The sequence below is a fragment of the Bos grunniens genome, chromosome 7, assembly GCF_055505025.1.
Source record: "Bos grunniens cultivar Pamir isolate PY7600 chromosome 7, Bosgru_T2T1.0, whole genome shotgun sequence".
Classification (NCBI taxonomy): domain Eukaryota; kingdom Metazoa; phylum Chordata; class Mammalia; order Artiodactyla; family Bovidae; genus Bos; species Bos grunniens.
Genome location: NC_141171.1, coordinates 83130965 through 83155025, shown reverse-complemented (window position 1 = coordinate 83155025; position 24061 = coordinate 83130965). Strand labels below are relative to the sequence as shown.

General features: G+C 34.9%; 1 protein-coding gene across 12 annotated transcripts in view; it reads right to left on the bottom strand.

Annotated features, from left to right (window-relative positions):
• Positions 1–24061, bottom strand: part of XRCC4 (X-ray repair cross complementing 4) — a 329942-nt gene that overhangs the window by 189564 nt on the left and 116317 nt on the right. For all 12 annotated transcript variants that reach the window (XM_086412872.1, XM_086412874.1, XM_086412873.1 and 9 more), the window contains exons 4-6: positions 13378–13544; positions 6557–6709; positions 5401–5507 (exon numbers count right to left, since the gene is read on the bottom strand). In XM_086412872.1, the coding sequence (XP_086268998.1) occupies positions 5401–5507; positions 6557–6709; positions 13378–13544 (427 nt within the window). The remainder of the gene's footprint in view (positions 1–5400; positions 5508–6556; positions 6710–13377; positions 13545–24061) is intronic.

Here is a 24061-nt window from a genome sequence, read left to right as displayed (position 1 = left end):
ATATTGACTATCCATTAAAGTAAGTTTTAAATTATATTAAACATAATTAATGAGACATTAAAATAATTCCCCTTGTGGTGGCTAAGTAGAACACAGTTAACCATGTTTTCCAAATACTTCACATAAAGATCCTATTTCTATAAAATAAATCTAATTTTTTCCACTAAATATTCACACACAATTTGAATTAAGACTAATAAATGCTTTATGATAATTTTTAAAATTCTTAGAACATTCATATATATTTAAAAACTGTTTTCACATAATTCTACTTTTAATATAGTATAAAATGATTAGGAAACTATAAAAATCTGCATAATCCTAAATTATTTCTTAGGTTAGATCAGATATTGTTGGGGCAATTGAAAAGCCACTTGGATAAACTGTTGCTTAGTAATGTTTTGTTACTAAGATGCTATATCAATTATGCTTATATCACTGGATATTTTGGTGAGATTCTGTTATTCACTGCACATAATTCAACTTGAAGTTTCTCCACAGCAATGGACATCAGGTGTTACCTTGAATGGTAACTAAAGAAAGAGGGTTTCCTGTAGAGAAGATCGTTTAATGATACCTATAATAACCCAGTAGGTTTCCACTGAGTTAAAAAACAGAAACAATCCTGGAGGTAGGAAAAATCCAGACTAACCAGGAGTCTTAATGCCACAAGGAACTAATACCCACTAGAAGAGAGTGAAATGACCTATCCTCCTTTGTAATCGGAGAACCGAGTTATAAATAGCAAACACAGCACCTAGCTTATCTATCATAATCTTAATCTGAAATAAAGTGCAATACCTACAAACCCCAGGACTTAGTATGCAGTCACAATGTAGGAAATAATAAAGTTTATAAAACCACTGCTCTCTAGAAATTTTGGAAATTAGAACATAGAGAAAGCAAATTTTACTACAGAAAAATATAAAATGTAGTCACGGGGTGGTATCAACTGTGATGTTCCAATTTCAGAATACTTCAGAGATCTCCTGTTAGTTAATAAACTGTTCATGAATGCTTTAAAGACTTTTCGTAAACCTTTAAATGTGGTATAGTACATATGAACATGATGTCATTTATTAGATTGGACTACTTGTCACTAGTTATTTCCTCAACAATCCTAACAATGAGGAAAGTTTAAAAATGTTGGAGGAAAAAAGTAATAAAACAGATTGCTTATTCATAAAAATGTTACCTATTCAGTTCAGTTCAGTTCAGTTGCTCAGTCCTGTCCAATTCTTTGCGACCCCATGAATCGCAGCACGCCAGGCCTCCCTGTCCATCACCAACTCCCGGAGTTCACTCAGACTCACGTCCATTGAGTCAGTGATGCCATCCAGCCATCTCATCCTCTGTCGTCCCCTTCTCCTCCTGCCCCCAATCCCTCCCAGCATCAGAGTCTTTTCCAATGAGTCAGCTCTTCGCATGAGGTTACCTATTAGTTTCTTACAAACTATGACACTCCTACCCTACTTCTGGGTATACACATAAAGAAATATTTTACTTGAATGAATGTTGTGGAATCACTAAATGATCCTGGTCTCACTAAACCTCTGTAGGACTGAGGTAATAATGTAAACAACTCATGAGGCAATTTGGTGATTTTAATAATTAATGATGAAAATATATTTACATAATAAAAATTATCAAGTTACACATTTAGCCATTGAAAGAAATGGTTTTCTGAAAGATAAATGTATTAAATTCCATTCATTTGTTTTCCTCTTGTTCTTATAGTATAGAAAGCATACATGAACCTGCAATATCTAAAATAAATTCATGTATTTACTTATACTCTAAGAAGTTATTGTCAAAATGGCAGAATAAGTTAAGGAAGAAATTCTCACTGCTCTCCCCAAATACTCAATAATAATATATAAAAAGCCAAAGGACTAAGCTAGATAAGAGAAAATCCCATGGACTAAGAATATATTTTGTCACCAAAGAAGAATAGTTTATGGAAATCTGGTATATTATGAGGCTCATTTTATTGTTTAACATATAAAATGCTTCTCCTCATATCTGTTTAGTCCAGTGCTTAATGACATATCAAGCACTTTCTATCTAAGATTCACTTTTCTTTAAAGCAAACTTTAGTTTCATGAATACTTCTTAAAGACGCAGAGAGAAAAGAACAGTTAAAATTTCTAATAAAAATGCTCTTAATTAAAACTTGTCAAAAGCAAGTTAAATGCAAAAAAAAAAAAAAAAGAGAGAGAGACAATCAGAGACCCATGGTCAAATATGTAGTGAACTAGATATGGGTTAAAGAAAAAATAATGTAAAATATATAAAAAATATTCAATGATCTAAACATTTTTGAAGAGGAGAAATTTTGCCAAATTTAAAATAGTATAATTATAGCTTAAAGCTTTGCTTAAAAGAGACTGAACACATAAAGGACCCTATTCTCATATACCCATATTTAACCATATATTTTCTCTTCAAAAATAATTTTCATCTACATCAAAGGTTTGTGAGACACTCTGAATAGGGAACAAAATCAAAGGCCATTGTGTTTAATAGAAGTTCAGAATGTTCAAATGGAAAGAGTATTCCCTTTCCTTGTGAACTTTCAATTACATTTGATTATTATTAAAAAAGAGATTTCATTTTAAATGGGCCACTAATGGACTGCACCCTACCAGGCTCCTCCGAAAATCCCATGGATGGAGGAGCCTGGTAGGGTGCAGTCCATGGGGTCGCTAAGAGTCAGACACGACTGAGCGACTTCACTTTCACTTTTCACTTTCATGCATTGGAGAAGGAAATGGCAACCCACTCCAGTGTTCTTGCCTGGAGAATCCCAGGGACGGGGTAGCTGGTTGGGCTGCCGTCTATGGGGCTGCACAGAGTCGGACATGACTGAAGTGACTTAGCAGTAGCAGTAGCAATGTAAACCAAGCACAGCCTCCAAATTAAAAGAAATTTTACTCTCATGTGAAAATGAGAATTTGTGTGTGATTGTGTGATCTAATTCGAATTAATCAATCAACTAAATTAATCAACACCAGTATATTTCCATGAATACAAGTAGACACTTTTCTTTGTCTTTATCCATTTATTCTACCTTCTTTCCCATCATTGGGAGAAGCAACCAAGCTCCCAGCTAACTAAATCCTGCCATTTGTGTATTTGATCCCATCTCATCTACTTAGAGACAATATTCCAGGATTTCTTACTTCTGTCTACTGCCTGGACACTTTTTTCCCCCTCTCTCCTTTTTCACCCCATCAGTATTCAAACATGACATTAATTCTCTCATTTAAGAAAAAAAAAAAAATACCCTCTTGATCTCACCCTCCTCTTCAGCTACTGACCTGGGTCTTTCCTCTTTTTTAATGGTAAAACTTGTTAAAAGTATTGCTCATACTTGCTATCTGTTCTCCAATTCTCTCTTCTCATTCCTTTTGAATCTCCTATTCTCTTCTATTTCCCACCAGTCCACTGAAAATGTTTTTATTAAGATCCCTAATAATATCTGTGTTGCTAAATACGGCAGTCAGTGCTCAATCCTTATCATCTTTGCTCAGTTTGAAGCATTTAACTCAGCTAATCACTGTCTCCTCCTTGAAATACTTTCTTGACTTGCCTTCCAAGATACCACACCTACAATATTTGCGGCCCCCTCATTCTACTTTGTTGGTCTCCTCATCTTTCCCACCTCTGTACACTCAAGTGTGTTAGTATGGCATTCTTGGACCACTGATCTTTTGTCTTCTCTAACTCCCTTGAGATCTCAGCAAGCTCTAAATACCATTTTTACTTATATGTCAGCAGCGAGCCCTCCCTCAAAGTACAAATTTTTATGTCCAGCTCCCTGCTGAATATCTCAGAATTAATGTTTCTGAAACTGAGGTGGAGACCTTCCTCTTACACTCTCTCCCAAATTGGTAGTTCCTTCAATTGCTTGCCTTCAGTACTTCATTCCAAAAAGCTTACCATCATTGCTGTCTTTCCCTTCTAATTCACTTTTACAGCAAATCTGCTGCCTCTAAACATTTCTAGAATCTTCCCTTCGTTTATCACCTTCACTGCTTTCACTCAGGTCTAAGCCACTCTAATCCTTCACTCATTGTTAAACTAGCTTTCTGTCTGTTATATCTTCTTCCATATTGATCCTCCTATAGTAAGGATCCTATTCTCAACACAACAGATTAATCCTATTAAAACAAGTCAGATCATGTCACTTGACTGTTTAAAACTCTGCAACAGTTTCCAGTATCACTCAGAGTGCGAACTGAAATCCTTACAATGACCTGTAAGACCTTATACACAATCTGGCCTCCCTCATGTCCTAATTCTTCCTGTCTTCATCTTTTCACTTTATGCATACTGCTCTCCATGCTATTGCTTGAACACATCAGGCAAACTCACACATCAAGGCCTCTGTATTCAACTGCTTTTTCAGCATGGCATGTTCTTTCCACAGACAGACTTATTACCTTTTTACCAAGGTCTTTTCTGGTGCCTTAGCTAAAATCACAACCCTCATTCTTATTTCCTCCCTGACATCTTTTGTTATCCTTCCCTGGTTTATTTTTCTCTTCAGCATTTATCACTACCCAACAAACTTAAATTTATTTACCTTGTTATTATCTGTTTCCCTGTCTAGAATTTAAACTCCATGAAAGAGGAACTTTCTGTGTTTTGCACCCTTACTGCACAGAAAAGTTCTCAGTATATAATAAACACTCAAAAATATATTTGTTAAATAAACGAACATTTATATCAGAACCTTGTATGTATGAGTTCAGGGGATCCTACCTCAAAGCAATTTGTAAAACTCTAGAAAAATCATCCATGAGTTTAAAAAGCTGCTGGTCTGATCGATTAAGTAAGGCTTAAGTACTTTAAACTGCCATTTCTCATCTTTTTTCTTAACCCACCTCCCTCTATTCTAGCACTTTTCTGAATCGTAAGAGAAGTCAATAGCCATACCACCCTGAAAGTGTCCGATCTCGTCTGAATAGGGAGAGGACTTAATCTCAGGACAATCTAAACCATTCTAGATCACCCTGCTCCTTCACGTAGCTCTAGCCTGATAAGACCTCAAATGTTAAAGGCAGCCAGCTTTCAGCTGGAGATATTTATCATGCAGTCATATCTTGCCTGCCACTTACCCATCTATGCTTAATAAGAAACACTGTACCTTGGCATACACGTGTGTATGTATATGTGTGGACATGCTTGTTTGTTTTGTTGTTGCCAATGAGTTGCTGCATTTTATAATGAATATTAATTTTTAACATTAAGTAGCTGTGGTTTTTGAGTAAAAACCCTGAAATGTGTTTGTAGAAAAAATTATTTTCGAAACATTTTTCTTTACGGTTTGTTACCGTAATAAGAAATAAGCCCCAGTGAGGTATTCATCAAAAGAAATATATGTATTTACTTTACCTGGAGTTAACACAGAAGGATTAGATGGGATCTCACTGTCCTCATCAGTACTTTCATCATAGATTGCATCTCTGTCAGTAGTCATTTCAGAACATGTTGGAGTTTCCCTAGAAAGAGAGAAAGGTGGAATTATAAATCATTGGTTCATTCTTGGCCAGGTATCAAATTCACCAGTAAGTATTTATAGAAAATATCCTTAGAAAAACATTGTAATTAAACAAATATATATTGAAATTATGTAATTAAGAAAGCACTTTAAAGACCATTTGTTAACTCTCTTAAGAACAAGTGTCTGTTTTACCTAATGTAAATGTTTAGTGCTCACTGTAATTAATTCTTGAATCAGTTTATTATCATTTATTATTCATCTGTCAAATCACAATACTACTCTCCTAAATTATCTTCTGTGTGTCACAGAATGGTCAGTACTTTACTGATTTCAAAGCAGTTCTGCCTTTGAGCAGAATTCATTTGGTCTTCCCCAAATTCTGAAATGGCTACCTTTACTCTTATTATGAAGACAGTTAAGTGAGGCACAGAGAGTTTAAAGGACAAAGCCAAGTATCATTAGAATTCAGTACCAGATCAACACTTGAACTAGGATCATCTGATACTAAATGTTATATTCTTTATATTATGCCATTAGTAAATTTGTGCTTTCTCTCAGATTCAGGAATAATAGACCCAAACCTGTATCAGTTAATGCCTAAAGTAATTATAATTGTTCAAGCCATATCAGCCATAAGTCACCTATGATTCTTCCTTAAAAATCAAGTACATATTCATACTCAGAGCCATTTGATCCTAAAATTAACAACTACTTAGATCAGGATTACAAATGTGTGCCCAACCTTTGTGGTTCTGGAGAAGATGAAAGTTTTTAATTAATATATTCCTTAGTGATGCCAAATAATTAAACTACTATTATTTAGCAGTCTCATGGCAGTTGTATGATTTAAGTGTAGGTGTGACTGTTGGGCAGATAATGGAGAGATTATGTTGTGTATTCTCCAGTCTACTGCAATTAACAACCACAGCATCCAACCCCAGGCTATGATATGTCACTAAAGTTTGCATCTAACTTCCATTAACTTCGGGAAGAAATTCCACTAAAATGTATGCTTCTGCCATCCCAAAACAGAAAGGTAAAAAATACATCTTATGTTCGATGTTCTTTTCCAGTTCTTGAACTTCATTTAACAATTTATGTAAGCTTCTGATCTTTGCTTTCTTCTCATTCAGCACCAGAATGAACCGTTTATAAAGATCAGTCTCTACAGCTTCCTTAGCACTCACACATTTTTCAAACCTAAAATGTGAATAAACAAACCAATTAATATATGGTGTGGGGTTTTCTTAGCATTATTCAATTTAATACTGAAGACAATTTCAATTTTTTTTTCAAGAAAAATACAAGTAAAATCATTTTAAATAAAAATTAATTAAAAATAAACAATTCCAACTTAAAAAATCACTTTAAAATGTTTTCATTGATTTAAAGTTTTATATTGGTAAACAAATAATTAGAACTTACTGTTTATTAGCATTTGTAGTTTACACACTGAGAAAAGGATCAAAATTGGAAATTCATAGCAAAAAAGCTTTTAAAACATCTAAATTCCTAAATGTAATAACTTATTCACATCTTTGGATTATTTCTAAAAGAACATATTTGTGAGAGAAATTTGAAACAAAGGTAACTATAGCCTGTTTCTGGTACTTTGTTAATATTACTATAATAGCAACCATGATCTTATTTTGGGATTAAGTGATTTACCTAATCTGTTCTCCCAAAGTAGATTATGAACTGCTCCACAGCAAGAACATCATATACCAAGCTGTATCTTATAATCCAGCAAACATACACACACAATTAAATGTATGTACTTATAAAATAAATGAAAGCATCCAACTTGAAGAAGAAATTATGTAAAATTTTATGTATATGTAGAAGAAGATATGTAAAACACTATATACTTTAAATTTAGGTATATAGGACAAAACATAAAATTCTTTATCATTTATAATTTTTTCTACAATATTCAAATGAGCTAACAAGAGACAGTACTAACTTTAATCCCTCATATATATATATAAAGAAGGTAGACTAGCAGAAATTGAATATACTTGATATGTGCCTACACACAGACAATGAATAAACCTCTATTTTAAAGATTAAAACATAAATTATTTCATGCAATATATTCATTTAAAAGTAGTTGAGGACTTCTTGAAGGAATGTAACTCAGCTCTGTGCTCTCTGATAACCAGAGGGGTTGGACTGGAGGGTGGGGTGGGAGGTAGGTTAACTAGGGAGGGGATACATGTATATATAATGTATACATATAGCTGCTTGTTGTCAGCAGAAACCAACACAACATTGTAAAATAATTATCCTCCAGTTAAAAAAAAAACTAAAAGGGTAAAAACTAAATACAAAAAACACTGAATATTCAAAATAAAATATTTCTGGATGGGAAAACAAGGAATTTAAGAATAAATGTCAAAAACACAACAAAAATGAGAGCAGAAACAAGGTGATTTCATAGAAAATAACATCTCAAATAATACAGATTAAATGATAACCCAAAATAAATCAATACACAAATGTTAACATGTGGTACTTAGAAACAGTACAGTAATCCTTGTATTTTCAGCTCTGACAAAGTTTATACCCAGGTCAGGGTTGTTCAGACAAAGAATATCTGCACAAGAGTTCAGAGGACAAAGAATGCTAAAAAGAAATGGAAAAGAAAGCAGTGGTAAAGAGATATTTAATAAGCCTTTAAGTACTAAAGAAGATGGTAAACAGCTGTTCCTCATCCTTTCTGATGACAGAACAAGAGGAAATGGCCTTCAAGTATACCATGAAGGACTCAGATTACCAATAGATGGAAGGAAGAATTTTCTGCCTGTGACTGTTCTTAAACAATGTAATGGGCGACCAATAGGAGTTGAAGGTATCTCTTGAGTCTTAAAATATCAGACTGAATTCATCTGGCTATAATGTGATCCTAGCTTGAAGGCAGAGAAAAGCTTTCGAGGTCTCTTCTATTCTAATGATTCCATGAGTGTCAACCCAATTCAATCTGCTGAAAACTGCCTCCAATTGTAGGTTTAATAACTATAACTCAGAGTAAAGCTAGAGACTTTCTAACTTGATGCTTGAGTACAAACAAAAGACCTACTCACAAACACCGAACTTGAGAATTGTTATTTGAAACTAAAAAAGTAAAATAAATATAGCTAATGACCTAAGGATTTACATACAATAATTCTAATGTTTTCTTTCTCATATAAATTATACAAAAGTAAGTGAATTCAGGAATGTCACTTGTTTAAACTGGAGCTAAGATTGAAATTAAAAGACGCTTACTCCTTGGAAGTAAAGTTATGACCAACCTAGATAGCATATTCAAAAGCAGAGACATTACTTTGTCAACAAAAGTCCGTCTAGTCAAGGCTATGGTTTTCCCTGTGGTCATGTATGGATGTGAGAGTTGGACTGTGAAGAAAGCTAAGCACCGAAGAATAATGCTTTTGAACTGTGGTGTTGGAGAAGACTCTTGAGAGTCCCTTCCAAGGAGATTCAACCAGTCGATTCTGAAAGAGATCAGCCCTGGGATTTCTTTGGAAGGAATGATGCTAAAGCTGAAACTCCAGTACTTTGGCCACCTCATGTGAAGAGTTGACTCACTGGAAAAGACTCTGATGCTGGGAGGGATTGCGGGCAGGAGGAGAAGGGGACGAATTGGGGGCAGGAGGAGAAGGGGACGACAGAGGATGAGATGGCTGGATGGCATCACTGACTCGATGGATGTGAGTCTGAGTGAACTCCAGGAGTTGGTGATGGACAGGGAGGCCTGGTATGCTGTGATTCATGGGGTTGCAAAGAGTCAGACATGACTGAGTGACTGAACTGAGGATTGCAATTATTAAATAGCAAATAAAAAATAACAGCAAATATATGTTAAAAGTATACATGTTAAAGCTCATCCTTTTCACTCTTATTGCAATTCCTCATTGCTTACTCAAACCGTATTCATTCTCCCCCATGATCCCAAATGGAAATAGTTTTAGATTTGGCTCTGATTATAATGATACATATCTAAATACAAAAATATATGTAAAAAATACTATCAAGAAGAAAATTTAATCCACAGTTCCAGACACACACTTCAGTTCCGTCAGTTCAGTTGCTCCATCATGTCTGACTCTTTGCGACCCCATGAACTGCAGCACACCAGGCCTCCCAGTCCATCACCAACTCCATCCCGGAGTCTACCTAAACCCATGTCTATTAAGTCGCTGATGCCATCCAACCATCTCATACTCTGTCGTCCCCTTCTCTTCCTGCCCTCAGTCTTTCCCAGCATCAGGGTCTTTTCCAATGAGTCAGCCCTTTGCATGAGGTGGTCAAAGTATTGGAGTTTCAGCTTCAACATCAGTCCTTCCAATGAACACTCGGTAGGATAGACTGGTTGGATCTCCTTGCAGACCAAGGGACTTTCACGAGTCTTCTCCACCACCACAGTTCAAAAGCATCAATTCTTCTGCACTCAGCTTTCTCTATAGTCCAACTCTCACATCCATACATGACCACTGGAAAAGCCATAACCTTGACTAAACGGACATTTGTTGGCAAAGTGATGTCTCTGCTTTTTAATATGCTGTCTAGGTTGGTCATAACTTTCCTTCCAAATTAAAAGCGTCTTTTAACTTCATGGCTGCAATCACCATCTGCAGTGATTTTGGAGCCCAAAAAAGTAAAATCAGCCACTGTTTCCACTGTTTCCCCATCTATTTGCCATGAAGTGATGGGACCAGGTGCCATGATCTTCGTTTTCTGAATGTTGAACTTTAAGCCAACTTTTTCACTCTCCTCTTTCACTTTCATCAAGAGGCTTTTTAGTTCCTCTTCACTTTCTGCCATAAGGGTGGTGTCATCTGCATATTTGAGGTTATTGATATTTCTCCCAGCAATCTTGTTTCCAGCTTGTGCTTCATCCAGCCCAGCTTTTCTCATGATGTACTGTGCATATAAGTTAAATAAGCAGGGTGACAATATACAGCCTTGATGTACTCCTCTTCCTTTTTGGAACCAGTTTGTTGTTCCATATCCAGTTCTAACTGTTGCTTCCTGACTTGCATACAGGTTTCTCAAGAGGCAGGTCAGGTGGTCTGGTATTCCCATCTTTTTCAGAATTTTCCAGTTTATTGTGATCCACACAGACACACACTAGTATCATTTAATTTTCTCCTTCTAGATATTCTTTATCTAAAGATGTATTTTACAAAAAATGAGATACCTTCCATATTGGTAACTCACATTTCTCCTCTTAACACAACATAAACATTTCCCATGATATGCTTTTTGCTCATATAATATTCAGTTCTCTATTAAATATATTTCAGACCTATCTACCATAGCTTCTAAGTGAATTCTCAGCAACTATTTTGTGCCCCTCCTCGCTCTCCAGGCACATGTAGTCTAGAAAAAAAATCTGATAAAGAAATAATGGAATCATGAATGGACACTGATATAAGACTAATCAGGAGCAGCCCAGGAAACTGAACTGTGACTAGGCCTAAAGAGAGGGCCTCAACTCTATTTTCTATGTGGACAGATACCTAACTCCGAATGTCTGTGTCCTATTTCTAATCTCTCTGAAGACTCTTGACCAGTACTACTGCCTTATGGAAGCAGTAGTTGTAAATCCTTCGCTCATTTCCCAGTGAACTACGCCTCTGGACAGGGAACAGTTCAGGAAATACAGTTTGGCTGTGACCAAGGTGTATTTACAACTCTTTAAAACAGCCACTTTCTGTGTGATAGGAAAGAAAACCAAATTTGGAAACTAGGTAAAGCTACTAATCTAACATCTGGAATACATCCAGAGCCTAGAATTCTCTGGAGTAGATTTTGTTTCCTCTGTTTGGAGGGCCATTCCAAGAACACACATCTTCAATTCCTGAAAAAGGTATGTGATCCAGGACTCAGAAAAAAAAAAAGAATAGATGGAGCATAAGACTGGTGACAAGCTACATGGCTGTGCATTTGATCAAATAGGTAACTTTTTGTCACAATGACACAAAAGAATTTTCTGGATAATTCAGAAATAGCAAATTGAGCATCTGTGCGACACATATTATATGTACCCTCACACACTGTCTTACAGCACAGGGTGTATTTGTCTCTACTGTCTCATCTTTGTTCCCTGCTGCTTTCCATCCTATGGCAGTGGTGTTGAATACTGATGAGATAATACCTCTTTCAACCTCTGGCAGACATTTTAAAGCAATTTGCTCAAGTACCAAGTACCCAGTCTGCATTTTTGTGGGCAATTTGTGGATCAAATTTCCTATCATCCTGAGGGTATTTTGAGTTTTTAAAATAATGGCTTATCACGACCAGAGTACATCTCCTTTCATTTGATTTATTTTGAATATAAAATAGAAAAATACACCCAGAGTACTGGTATAAGTCCCAAAACATGCTTTCTAGAACATTTTATATTAATTCACAGCAACAAGAATTTCAAAGGGAAAATTTAAAAGAAACAAATAACATATTTTTCTGTATGGTTTCTTGACATTTACATAATTTTGATTTGGTCTAACTATAGAATTGGAGATAAAAATTAATTCAGAACCAAAAGAAAATAAGATACTTTATTAATATAAAAATGAGAGTCAAATATAACCAAGTTTTAGGTGATAGGTGTTAGGTTCATGCCTTACATTAATTAATAAATATAAATGAATGTATAGAAATTATTTCTTCTAGTAAACCTCATTTAAAAGGATATAATGATAAAAACCCTTCATATTTTTCATACACTTCCCCATATACTTACTGATGCACATATAGAACAATATTAGTCAGTACCCTAAAAAGACCCTAAATTGATAAATGTTCAAATATTCTTATGTTTATGGATTGAATAAAAGATAAAAAATATTTATATATTGGATGTAATAATGAGCATTATTACTATTTTATATATTCTGCACAATTCTTTCATATGTTACAATGTATATACTAACAAATACATGCATATTATATTAATATGTCTTTGTAGAGATTCAAATATTCCCAACATACATTTCTTTCAAATATCTTGTACATAATAGAGTAATACAGCTATTCCCTGGACCAGCCTAGATCACAATATAATTGAGAAAACTGCATAACTGAGAAGATAGGTCACTTTCTTCTTCATTGTTTAAAGAGGCAAAATCAGGAAAATAAAGGCTTCCAAATGTCTTATCCAGGAGTAACAACTACTTCTTTTTAAAATGCTGAGAATATGAACTTTCAATCAATCTGCAAAAAATAAGTTTCTCTCAGGAGCCAAAACATACTTCACCTGAAATAGATGTCATTCATAAAAAGATTTCAAATAAGGAATCAACTATGTTTATTTATATTTCATTTCTCTTTTTTATTCATTATTAACCTCAGAGGTTAAAGCGTCTGCCGGCAATGCAGGAGACCTGGGTTTGATCCCTGGGTCAGGAAGATCCCCTGGAGAAAGAAATGGCAACTCACTCCAGTATTCTTGCTTGGAGAATCCCATGGATGGAGGAGCCTGGTGGGCTACAGTCCACAGGGTTGCAAAGAGTTGGACACAACTAAGTGACTTCACTTTCACTTTAATCCTTATAAATACCAAACTTCCTAAACTTTGCTTACTGTTAATGGGTTCTGATCACCACTGTCCAATTACTTCTTACTGTTATTAGTTTGCTGGTGCCACCAAATACGAATGACCTAAAAGTGTTACTGTTCTCCTATACTGTACAATAACAACCAATAATTTAGTTTAATCACATTAAGTAGAGGTATAATCATTGACACATTTCGTTTTAAATATATGATACTCTACATATAGCATAAGTGTATAAATCATAAACAGAGCTACAATAATATAAAGAGCTTAGTGTTCTTAAGATACAAGCACATTATGTACACACCGTCCTTGAATATCATTCCAATCTCTCAGAAGCCTTTCATTTTCTTTCTGCAGGTGCTCATTTTTGGCTTGGCTTTCTGCAATGGTGTCCAGGCAGTGACAAATAAGTTCTCTAATGACCTCAGCTGGGCTTGCAATTTTCTCTAGTTTGAAGGAACCAAGCCTGAACTAGGATCAAAAGAAAACATGATTAGTTTTGGGAGAAAATCAAGATTGAGTGGCCCAGTTTTAAATATATATTTTTTCTTCTGAGAGGGAAAAAAAGGTGTAAGATTTAAATATAGTGCATTTACCAGATATAAATACAGTGGACAAAACTACTGGGCAACCTCCTACTTTCTTATTAAGGTTTATCATATAAATCAACATAAAACCTAAGGGAAAAAAAATTAAGTGGTAAGTCACTCTCTCACATTTTAGCAGAAATGAAAACAACATAAATACCATAAAAACATGCTACCATCTGTTTTTACTGTCTAGTACATATTTTAAATCACTATACATCTTTCCTGGTGGCTCAGATGGTAAAGCGTCTGCCTACAATGCAGGAGACCCAGGTTCTATTCCTGGGCTGGGAAGATCTCCTGGAGAAGGAAATGGCAACCCACTCCGGTACTCTTGCCTGGAAAATCCCATGGACGGAGGAGCGTTGTAGGCTACAGTCCATGGGGTCGCAAAGAGTCAGACACAACTGAGCGACTCTACCTTCACTTTCATACTCAGAATAATAAAATAAATTTCACATGAAAACTTTTTTTTTTTTTTTTTTTTTTTGCGCCACACTGCATGGCATGCCTACAGGATCTTAGTTCCCTGATAAGGAATGGAAACCATGCCTCCTGCCATGCAAGCACAGAGTCTTAGCCACTGGACCACGAGGGAAGGCCCATACATGAAGATTCTAAACTCCAGTTTCTGTTAATACTGATAGTAAAAGCTATCTCTGAAGAAAGAGCAAAATTTTTGTAATATCTAAGAGAAATATAGGGTTTTAAATTTATAAACCTGGGAACAGTAATTACTTCTCTGTCAAAAACCAATAATTTATTATTATAAATTATAAATGATAATGCCATATGTCAAACTTGAGTACTTTTGTGCAGAAGTAAGATATAAAAATATCTTAAATCTTCTACTAGAGGTCACTACAAAATAAAATAGTTTAATACATCTTTATTATAGTTAAGGAATTCTAAAAGAGACACAGGCTCTCCTTGTTTTGGTAGATAAAGATACTAAAACACAATGATTTAATAATAATGACTATAATTATCCTTAGGCTCCCCTGGTGGCTCAGATGGTAAAGAATCTGCCTGTAATGCGGGAGACCTGGGTTCAATCCCTGGGTTGGGAAGATCACCAGAGGAGAGCATGGCAACCCACTCAAGTATTCTTGCTTGGAGAATATCCATGGACAGAGGAGCTTGGTGGGCTATAGTCCATGGGGTTGCAGTGAGTTGGATATTACTGAGCGACTAAGCACACAGCACATAATTATCCTTTCTATTAGAATTATTATAACTAAAATAAGATTTTAAATGACAATTAAAATTATATAGCTATCATATCTTATAGTTGAAGTATAACTCAAGCATAGCACAAATATAAACTCATTTAATCATCACCAAATGGAACTATTATTATATCCATTTTAACTGAGGTTCAGAGTGGTTATCTAACATATCAAAGGAATAAAATCAAGATCCCACTATACTATCCTGTTAAACTACTTGCTGACATAAGGAGTATGCTAAACAAACAACAAGTAAGAGGAAGAATTAGCTTCCAAATCTACACATAATTCTAAACAGAGATTCTAAAGGCATTGAGTAGGTGGCAATATTGAGAGTACAGAAATTTTTTTTTTTTTTGGTTTGTGTTGTTATTTAGCCTCCTGGATAAGTAGTTTCTATTACAGCATCCACTGATAGGAATATTTCTAAAGTATCTTATTTGTAAAGACGCACTCCTATAAATATGTTATATATATATATTAAGAAATACTTAATTTCTTAATTATTAATACTTATTATTAATAATTATAATTTTATATTATTATAATTATTGATAATTCTGAGACTAATCATATCAGTCAATCTACAAATAAAAATAAAAGTCCTAAAGTAAAACTCTAGTGTTTGTAATCTGAGTGGTACTTTATAAAACATTTATGTTAATTCCTATAATTTAGGATCATTCAGTTGTTTAACCCCACAGAGTAAACTTTTCTGGATGAATTATGTTTACCAATTTACTTTTAAATTTTCAGATTAAAACCACAGATAGATGTTTTAATATCATAGAAACTCAGTGAAAAGATTTAAATACTGAGAATTCCTAGATGTTGAAAAATATTTACATATACTTGCTTAAAATGTGAAGGAAAACAAAGGATTTTAATATTCTTGTATTAGTTCAGTTCAGTTACTCAGTCGTGTCCGACTCTTTGCAAACCCATGGACTGTAGCACACCAGGCTTCCCTGTCCATCACCAACTCCCGCAGCTTACTCAAACTCATGTCTATTGAGTCAGTGACGCCATCCAACCATCTCATCGTCTCTCATCCCCTTCTCCTTCAGCCTTCAGTCTTTCCCAGCATCAGGGTCTTTTCCAGTGAGTCAGTTCTTCACATCAGGTGGCCAAAGTATTGGAGTTTCAGCTTCAACATAAGTCCTTCCAATGAACAGTCAGGACTGATTTCCTTTAGGATGGACTGGTTGGATCTCCTTGCAGTCCAAGGGACTCCCAAGAGTCTTCTCCAACAGCACAGCTCAAAAGCATCAATTCTTCGGTACTCAGCTTTCTTTATAGTCCAACTCTCACATCCATACATGACTACTGGAAAAACCACAGCTTTGAATAGACAGACCTTTGCTGGCAAAATAATGTCTCTGCTTTTTAATATGCTGCCTAGGTTGGTCATAGCTTTTCTTCCAAGGAGCAATCATCTTTTAATTTCATGGCTCCAGTCAGCATCTGCAGTGATTTTGGAGCCCAGAAAAATAAAGTATCTCACTGTTTCCAGTGTTTCCCCATCTATTTGCCATGGAATGACAGGATCGGATGCCATCCGATGATCTTAGTTTTCTGAATGTTGAGTTTTAAGTCAAGTTTTTCACTCTCCTCTTTCATTTTCATGGGCACATAATAATGTATTATGGGCACAAATGTTATACAAGGACTGAAGAATACTGGTTTAGCCACAAATAAATTTTGTATGTATTTATGTATTTTGTTTTTGAAATCTAAGCAGGTCATAATGTCTGCTTGATGCTTTAATTTGTTTTATCTCACCTCTTTCTGTTCCTTAAAAAAATGGAAACAGACTAAGAAAAATTGTGCTTTATTTCAATGAGTACATATAGTTGTGTATATACATATATATAAAACCTAAATTCAGCAATTTGAGCTTAACTTTAATTAGAATAGTAAAATTATAATTTTTAAATTATAAATTTAAACTGAATTCTAATTTTAACATTACAATTATTATTAAATTATAATTTTAAAATAGCATAATTATTATTATTAAACCTTTACCCAAAAAAGACTTGGAAAACTTACAAGAAGTTTGAAATTATCTCAGACTATTTGTCACATCTGATTTATTTCTCGTAAACTTAAAATCAAATGGCCAAAAACTCTTGCTTTGAAGTACATATAATGAGTCCATTTAACAAGTATTTAAGTTTAAATAGGAAAGTTTTATCTATGCAAATTATATAAGAATTGAAAGTAAATTTGAGTATTTAACCTTTTAAAGCTTCTCTTATGCAAACAAACACACATAAGATAAAGATCAGCTATAGAATATTACTTGTTTGAGTCAATACAGAAGAAAAATGAAGCATATTTTATTTTTAGACAATAGATCATCAGTAAAACATAAACCCAAACCATGATTTTATATTCTCACATTTTCACAATTGTCGGGCAGCTTTGACTAAGATGGACATTAAGGAAATAATTTTTTTTTTTTTATCACTTGGAAGTTGCAACAATGTCAATGGATAATGAATCATTATCCATTGAGTGTTATAGTCAGGCTCACATTTTGATCCTGAATGAAGTAAAATACAAATGGACAGGTAAACACAACCCCCTAACCTATTTAAGATGGCAAAAGATAAAGGTAACAGTTTTAAATCACTAATAACAAACAACTTCTTTCAAAATATCATTCAAATGCTTATATTCAAAATTCCAAAAGAGAATTCTTCAATTTTTTTCTTGGCTACTCAGTGTAGAATAAGCTTAAAATGTCATTTCTTCTTAAGAGCAGGCAAGTATTTTTCAGTTTCTATTTTTCTAATTATATTCACTAATTTGGGGTCCTTTAACAGGTGTGATGGAGAAGGCAATGGCACCCCACTCCAGTACTCTTGCCTGGAAAATCCCATGGACGGAGGAGCCTGGTAGGCGGCAGTCCATGGGGTTGCACAGAGTCGGACACAACTGAGCGACTTCACTTTCACTTTTCACTTTGATGCACTGGAGAAGGAAATGGCAACCCACTCCAGTGTTCTTGCCTGGAGAATCCCAGGGACGGGGAAGCCTGGTGGGCTGCTGTCTATGGGGTCGCACAGAGTCGGACACGACTGAAGTGACTTTAGCAGCAACAGGTGTGAACATCTATTATTTGAAACAATGAAAATAATCAAGAAGTATTTAAAATTCAATCCAAGAAAAATATTTTACTTGAAATATTCCGCTTATTTTGTAGAAAAATTCTGGAATGTATGCGAACATGAGTCATCTGGACCATCCTGTCTGTATCCACATAGTTCAGAACCAAGGCAGGAAACGCCCTTTCACTCTCACTATCTCTGTTCCTGCCTGTCCACCTTATTACAGATGTAATGGACCACATGCCCAATTGCACTGGACTTATCAGAGGGCCTCAAATCAGGCCTAATGAATTGAGAAGCATAAAATATTTCTGTGTTCTAACTCTACATCCAACCCATCTTTATACCATCCTTCAAATAAAAGTGGAAACTTTAAAAAGGTGTTAGCTGTCTCGCATGGTATATTTCTCCATCTATTAGTGTCCTCTTTGATTTCTTTCACCAGTGTTTTATAATGGCAAAACCAATACAATATTGTAAAGTAATTAACCTCCAATTAAAATAAATAAATTTATATTTTAAAAAAAAAATAAATAAATAAATGAGTGTTAGCAAATTCCCACAAAAGTAACACTGGATGGTTGTATCGATTTAAAAGTCCTTTACTTTCATTTTTTGTTGGACATGTAAGGCTATTAACACAGATATTCTTTATTAGTTCTGTAATTTCAAAATAATCTGCAATATAAAATTAGGACTTCAAATAGTAAAACCAGAGTCAGAAACCACAATGGGCAAAAATAAAATTTTTTGCAGTTAGTTCTTAAGACCTTATGGTGAATTTTCTATATACAGATCTATACTCAGCACCTCACTCAGTCTATAATCTATTAAGCTATGTTTTTATTTTTCTTTGTCAAAAAAGTTCAAAACAATTTTTTAAATACTTGTAATCATATTAGGTTGCACTAGTTGACTCTGTCATTTATTTTAGCAAGCAACACAAACAAAGCATTTTTTATCTGATTTGCATTAAAAATTCACAATTTCAGAAAACATATCCATTTTCCTTAGCTGGTGTTTTAGTCTGGACATCTTTAAATGCAAGATTAAATGCCATATCCTTTTACACATCACTTCAAAGCCCAGATCAAATTCTCTTTATCTACTTTAGCCTGTATTAGCTTCTCTATTCTTAATAATTCAGATTTGTCTCACACAATTTTTCACCCAGCTTCATCCTCTGTGTATCTCTCTTGTTGCTTCAGAAATGCAGTGTTTTCCTTTAAATTTTTAGTTCTTTGAGATCAGAGACCATATCTTGTATGTCTTCCTTAACTTCCACAGTGTCTTATAGAGCTCTGGACATATACTGCTTAATAAAAGACCTAAATTTTTTAAAACTTCTATGATATTTATTAATAAGAGAATAAAATTATAATATTTCAGGTAAAATAAATAATTGGGACAGTGATACTCTAAATACAAATTAAGAAATCTTGAAGCTTTTAAGAGGTAAGTTTTATTTTATTGAATAGTATAATTTCAGAAAAAGGGCATGGTTAAAAGACTGTGTAATAGCTCCTGATACTGTGATAATACATAGGTTTAATAAAACCCAAAAAGATTTGTTTTTTGAAAAATGTAAGAATGTATATGTATTGTTTTCAGGTTCTTTGGAATGGCCACACAGATAAAAGAGAATATATAGTATCAGTAAAATACACAAAAGAAACACTAATTTCAGGGGAATTGTTTATTGTTTCTGGGGACAGGAGGATTCTCAAGGTGTAAGCTGAACTCTGCTTAGAACATATCAATTAAAGAGGTTGATACATTATCAACGTAGTCTAAATAACCTTGCAGAATTAATCTGTGTTACTGTCCTGGGAACCAAGATGTAAACCTAAAGGAAAAGGAGGAATAAAGATATCTTGAGATGATTCCTAGGCAAACAAATGGAATTCCTTTTTTTCAGTATGTGCTTTTAATTTATTGACATGTTTAAAAAGTTTAGCTGTGTCTCGATATGTGTACACTAAAAAGCAAACCCTATTCATTAGAGTTTGTAATACAGGATATTTTTATATTATAGAAAAACATATAGCTGTAAATACATAGTTGTTATAATACACAGTTACAAAATTCTAGTAATAAAGGAAACAAGTCAAGTTAATAGTAAAAAGGAAACTAAACTGTAATATTTTGGACTAATTACATTAATCATCAACTGTATTTTTAATCAAGAATAATATTTTTTACTAAGATGTTTGTATCATTAACTCTTTGGTTTTGTGACCTGCTTGAAACGTTATTATAGATTTAAATTTAAAATATTACAAATAAGTATTCTAAACCAGTGACGTACCTAGGTTGACAACTGAGCATATTTATCTTCCACAGTAGCTGGAACTGAGAAAAGAATGCTCATGGGACTTTCTAAACAGATAAGAGAACTTTATTGTGAGACTATTAATCTCAACTTTCCAATTATTTTCTTGTTCACATTTCTTAAACCTATTTAAAATGTTTAAATATCTTAAGATGATTATATGATCAAGTAAGACTTGTATATGCAGGGCTTCAGATATGTAGACCCTCTAGGTCCTTACAACCAAAATGCAATAATTCAAAAATTAAAAAAAAATACACTGAGTTCTAATATAGACCTACAAATTATTAGCATTTTTAACGGTATGCTGTATGCTGTAATATATTAAGTATCATCTAAGAATTATTTGGTATTCATAATTACAAAATTCATTAGTAGGAATCAGAGAAATGAAATGAAAAGCCCAAATGTCTTTGCGATAAGGGAATTTCAGAAGTTACTGTTACTTTAAATGACTACAAATGTTTATTCCATCATGTCCTTGAAATAGAGATGGTAAACCTTTTGGTTCACGGAAAATATAGGAAAAAGAAGATTTATCTTAGTCTAATTAGGAGTTATAATAAACAATGAAAAATACTCTATACATAGATTTAGAATCAACAGCTGACACTAGTGGTAAAGAATCTGCTTGCCAATACAGGACACATAAGACGCACAGGATCGAACTCTGGGCTGGGACGATCCCCTGGAGGAGGGCATGGCAACCCACTCCAGTATTCTTGCCTGGAGAATCCCCATGGATAGAGGAGCCCAGTGGGCTACAGTCTATAGGGCCACAAAGAGTCAGACATGACTGAAGCTACTTAGCATGAAAGACTTTAGCAACAGTAAATTGGATTGGGAGTAGTAGGGTAGGTAGATGTCAGGGGTTGCCTATTATTTACCTGTTACTATAAGTTTGATATTAGGTTCTGAAAAAGAAACAGTACGTTGGATCTCCTGGCACTCTATTAAATCTCATAACACTTATCTAATCATTTCTTCATAGTATGCTTCTCTTTCATTTACAGCGTAAATGGTGATATTTCCTAGATAGGACCCTTGATCTAATTCTCTTTTTTCTCTGTAGAGTTATATGGTTATCCACAATATCAGCTCCCGTTATTAGAGATAAGTTGAAAAATTGCCAAATGTGTATTAATAAGTGATACGTTTTCTCAAGTCAGGACTTCTAGAAACAATTAACATAGCATTACAAAATCTACTTGCATTTTTCTTCAGTTCAATTCAGTTCAATCACTCAGTCATGTCCAACTCTTTGCGACCCCATGGACTGCAGCATGCCAGGCTTCCATGTTCATCACTAACTCCCGCAGCTTACTCAAACTCAAGTCCATCGAATCAGTGATGCCATCCAACCATCTCATCCTCTCTCATCCCTTTCTTCTCCTGCCTTCAATCTTCACCAGCATCAGGGTCTTTTCCAAGGAGTCGGTTCTTTGCATCAAGTGGCCAAAGTATTGGAGTTTCAGCTTCAGCATCAGTCCCTCCAATGAATATTTAGGAATGATTTCCTTTAGGATTGACTCATTTGATCTCCTTGCAGTCCAAAGGACTTTCAAGAGCCTTCTCCAACACCAAGTTCAAAAGCATCAATTCTTCAGTGCTCATCTTTCTTTATGGTCCAAATCTCACATCCATACATGTCTACTGGAAAAATCATAGCTTTGACTAGACAGACCTTTGTGGGTTAAATAATGTCTCTGCTTTTTAATATGCTGTATAGGTTGGTCATAGCTTTTCTTCCAAGGAGTAAGCGCCTTTTAAATTCATGGCTGCAGTCACCATCTGCAGTGATTTTGGAGCCCAAGAAAATAAGTCTGTTACTGTTTCCATTGTTTTCCCATCTATTTGCCATGAAGTGATGGGACTGGATGTCATGATCTTCATTTTCTGATGTTGAGTTTTAAGTCAGCTTTTTCACTCTCTTTTTTCACTTTCATCAACAGGCTCTTCAGTTCCTCTTTGCTTTCTGCCATAAGTGTGTTTTCATCTGCATATCTGAGGTTATTGATATTTGTCACATATTGATTCCAGCTTGTCCTTCATCCAGTCTGGTATTTCAAATGATGTACTTTGCATATAGGTTAAATAAGCAGGGTGACAACATACAGCTTTGACGTACTCCTTTCTCAATTTGGAACCAGTTCATTTTCCCATGTTCAGGTCTAACTGTTGCTTCTTAACCTGCATAGAAGTTTCTCAGGAGGCAGGTAAGGTGGTCTAATATTCCCATCTCTTTAAGAATTTTCCACAGTTTGTTGTGATCTTCACGGTCAAAGGCTTTGGGGTAGTCAATAAAGCAGAAGTAGATGTTATTCTGGAAATCTCTTGCTTTTTTGATGATCCAACAGATGTTGGCAATTTGATCTCTGGTTCCTCTGCTTTTTCTAAAACCGGCTTGAACATCTGGAAGTTCACAGTTCACGTATTGCTGAAGCCTGGCTTGGAGAATTTCGAGCATTACTTTACTAGCGTGTGAGATGAGTGCAAGTGTGTGGTAGTTTGAGCATTCTTTGGCATTCCCTTTCTTTGGGGTTGGAATGAAAACTGACCTTTTCCAGTCCTGTGGCCACTGCTGAGGTGTCCAAATTTGCTGGCATATTGACTACAGCACTTCAACAGCAACATTCTCAGCATTTGAAATAGCTCAAGTGGAATTACATCATCTCCACTAGCTTTGTTCTTAGTGATGCTTTCTAAGGCCCACATGACTTTGCTTCCAGCACATCTGGCTCTAGGTGAATGACCACACTATTGTGGTTATCTGGATCATTAAGATCTTTTGTGTATAGTTCTGTGTATTCTTGCCACCTCTTCTTAATATCTTCTGTTGATACATACTGTGTCTGTCCTTAATTGTGCACATCTTTGTATGAAATGTTTCCTTGGTATCTCTAATTTTCTAGAAGAGATCTCTAGTCTTTCCCTTTTTATTGTTTTCCTTTATTTTTGCATTGATCACTAAGGAAGGCTTTCTTATCTCTCCTTGCTATTTGGGAACTCTGAATTTAGTTGGGTATATCTTTCCCTTTCTCCTTTGCCTTTAGTTTCTCTTCTTTTCTCAGTTATTTGTAAGGCTTCCTCAGACAACCATTTTGCCTTTTTGCATTTCTTCTTCTTAAGAAGGGAGGATTTTGATCACTGCCTCCTGTACAGTGTTACGAACCTCCATCCTTAGTCCTTCAGGCACTCTATCAGATATAATCCCTTCAATCTATTTGTCACTTCCACTGCATAATAGTAAGGGATTTGATTTAGGTCATATCTGAATGGTCCAGTCATTTCCCCTACTTTCTTCAATTTAAATCAGAATTTTACAATAAGGAAGTCATGATCTAGGCCACAGTCATCTCGTCTTGTTTTTGCTGACTATACAGAGCTTCTCCATCTTCAGCTGCAAAGAATACAATCAATCTGATTTCAGTACTGACCATCTGGTGATGTCCATGTGTAGAGACATTTCTTGTGTTGTGGGAAGAGAGTGTTTGCTATGACCCTCAGTGTGTTCTCTTGGCAAAACTCAGTTAGCCTTTGCCTTGCTTCATTTTGTATTCCAAGGCCAAACTTGCCTGTTACTCCAGGTATCTCTTGACTTCCTAGTTTTGCATTCCAGTCCCCTATGATGGAAATGCCATCTTTTTTTTTTGGTGTTAGTTCTAGAAGGTCTTGTAGATCTTCATAGAACCGTTCAGCTTCTTTGGCATTAGTTATTGGGGCA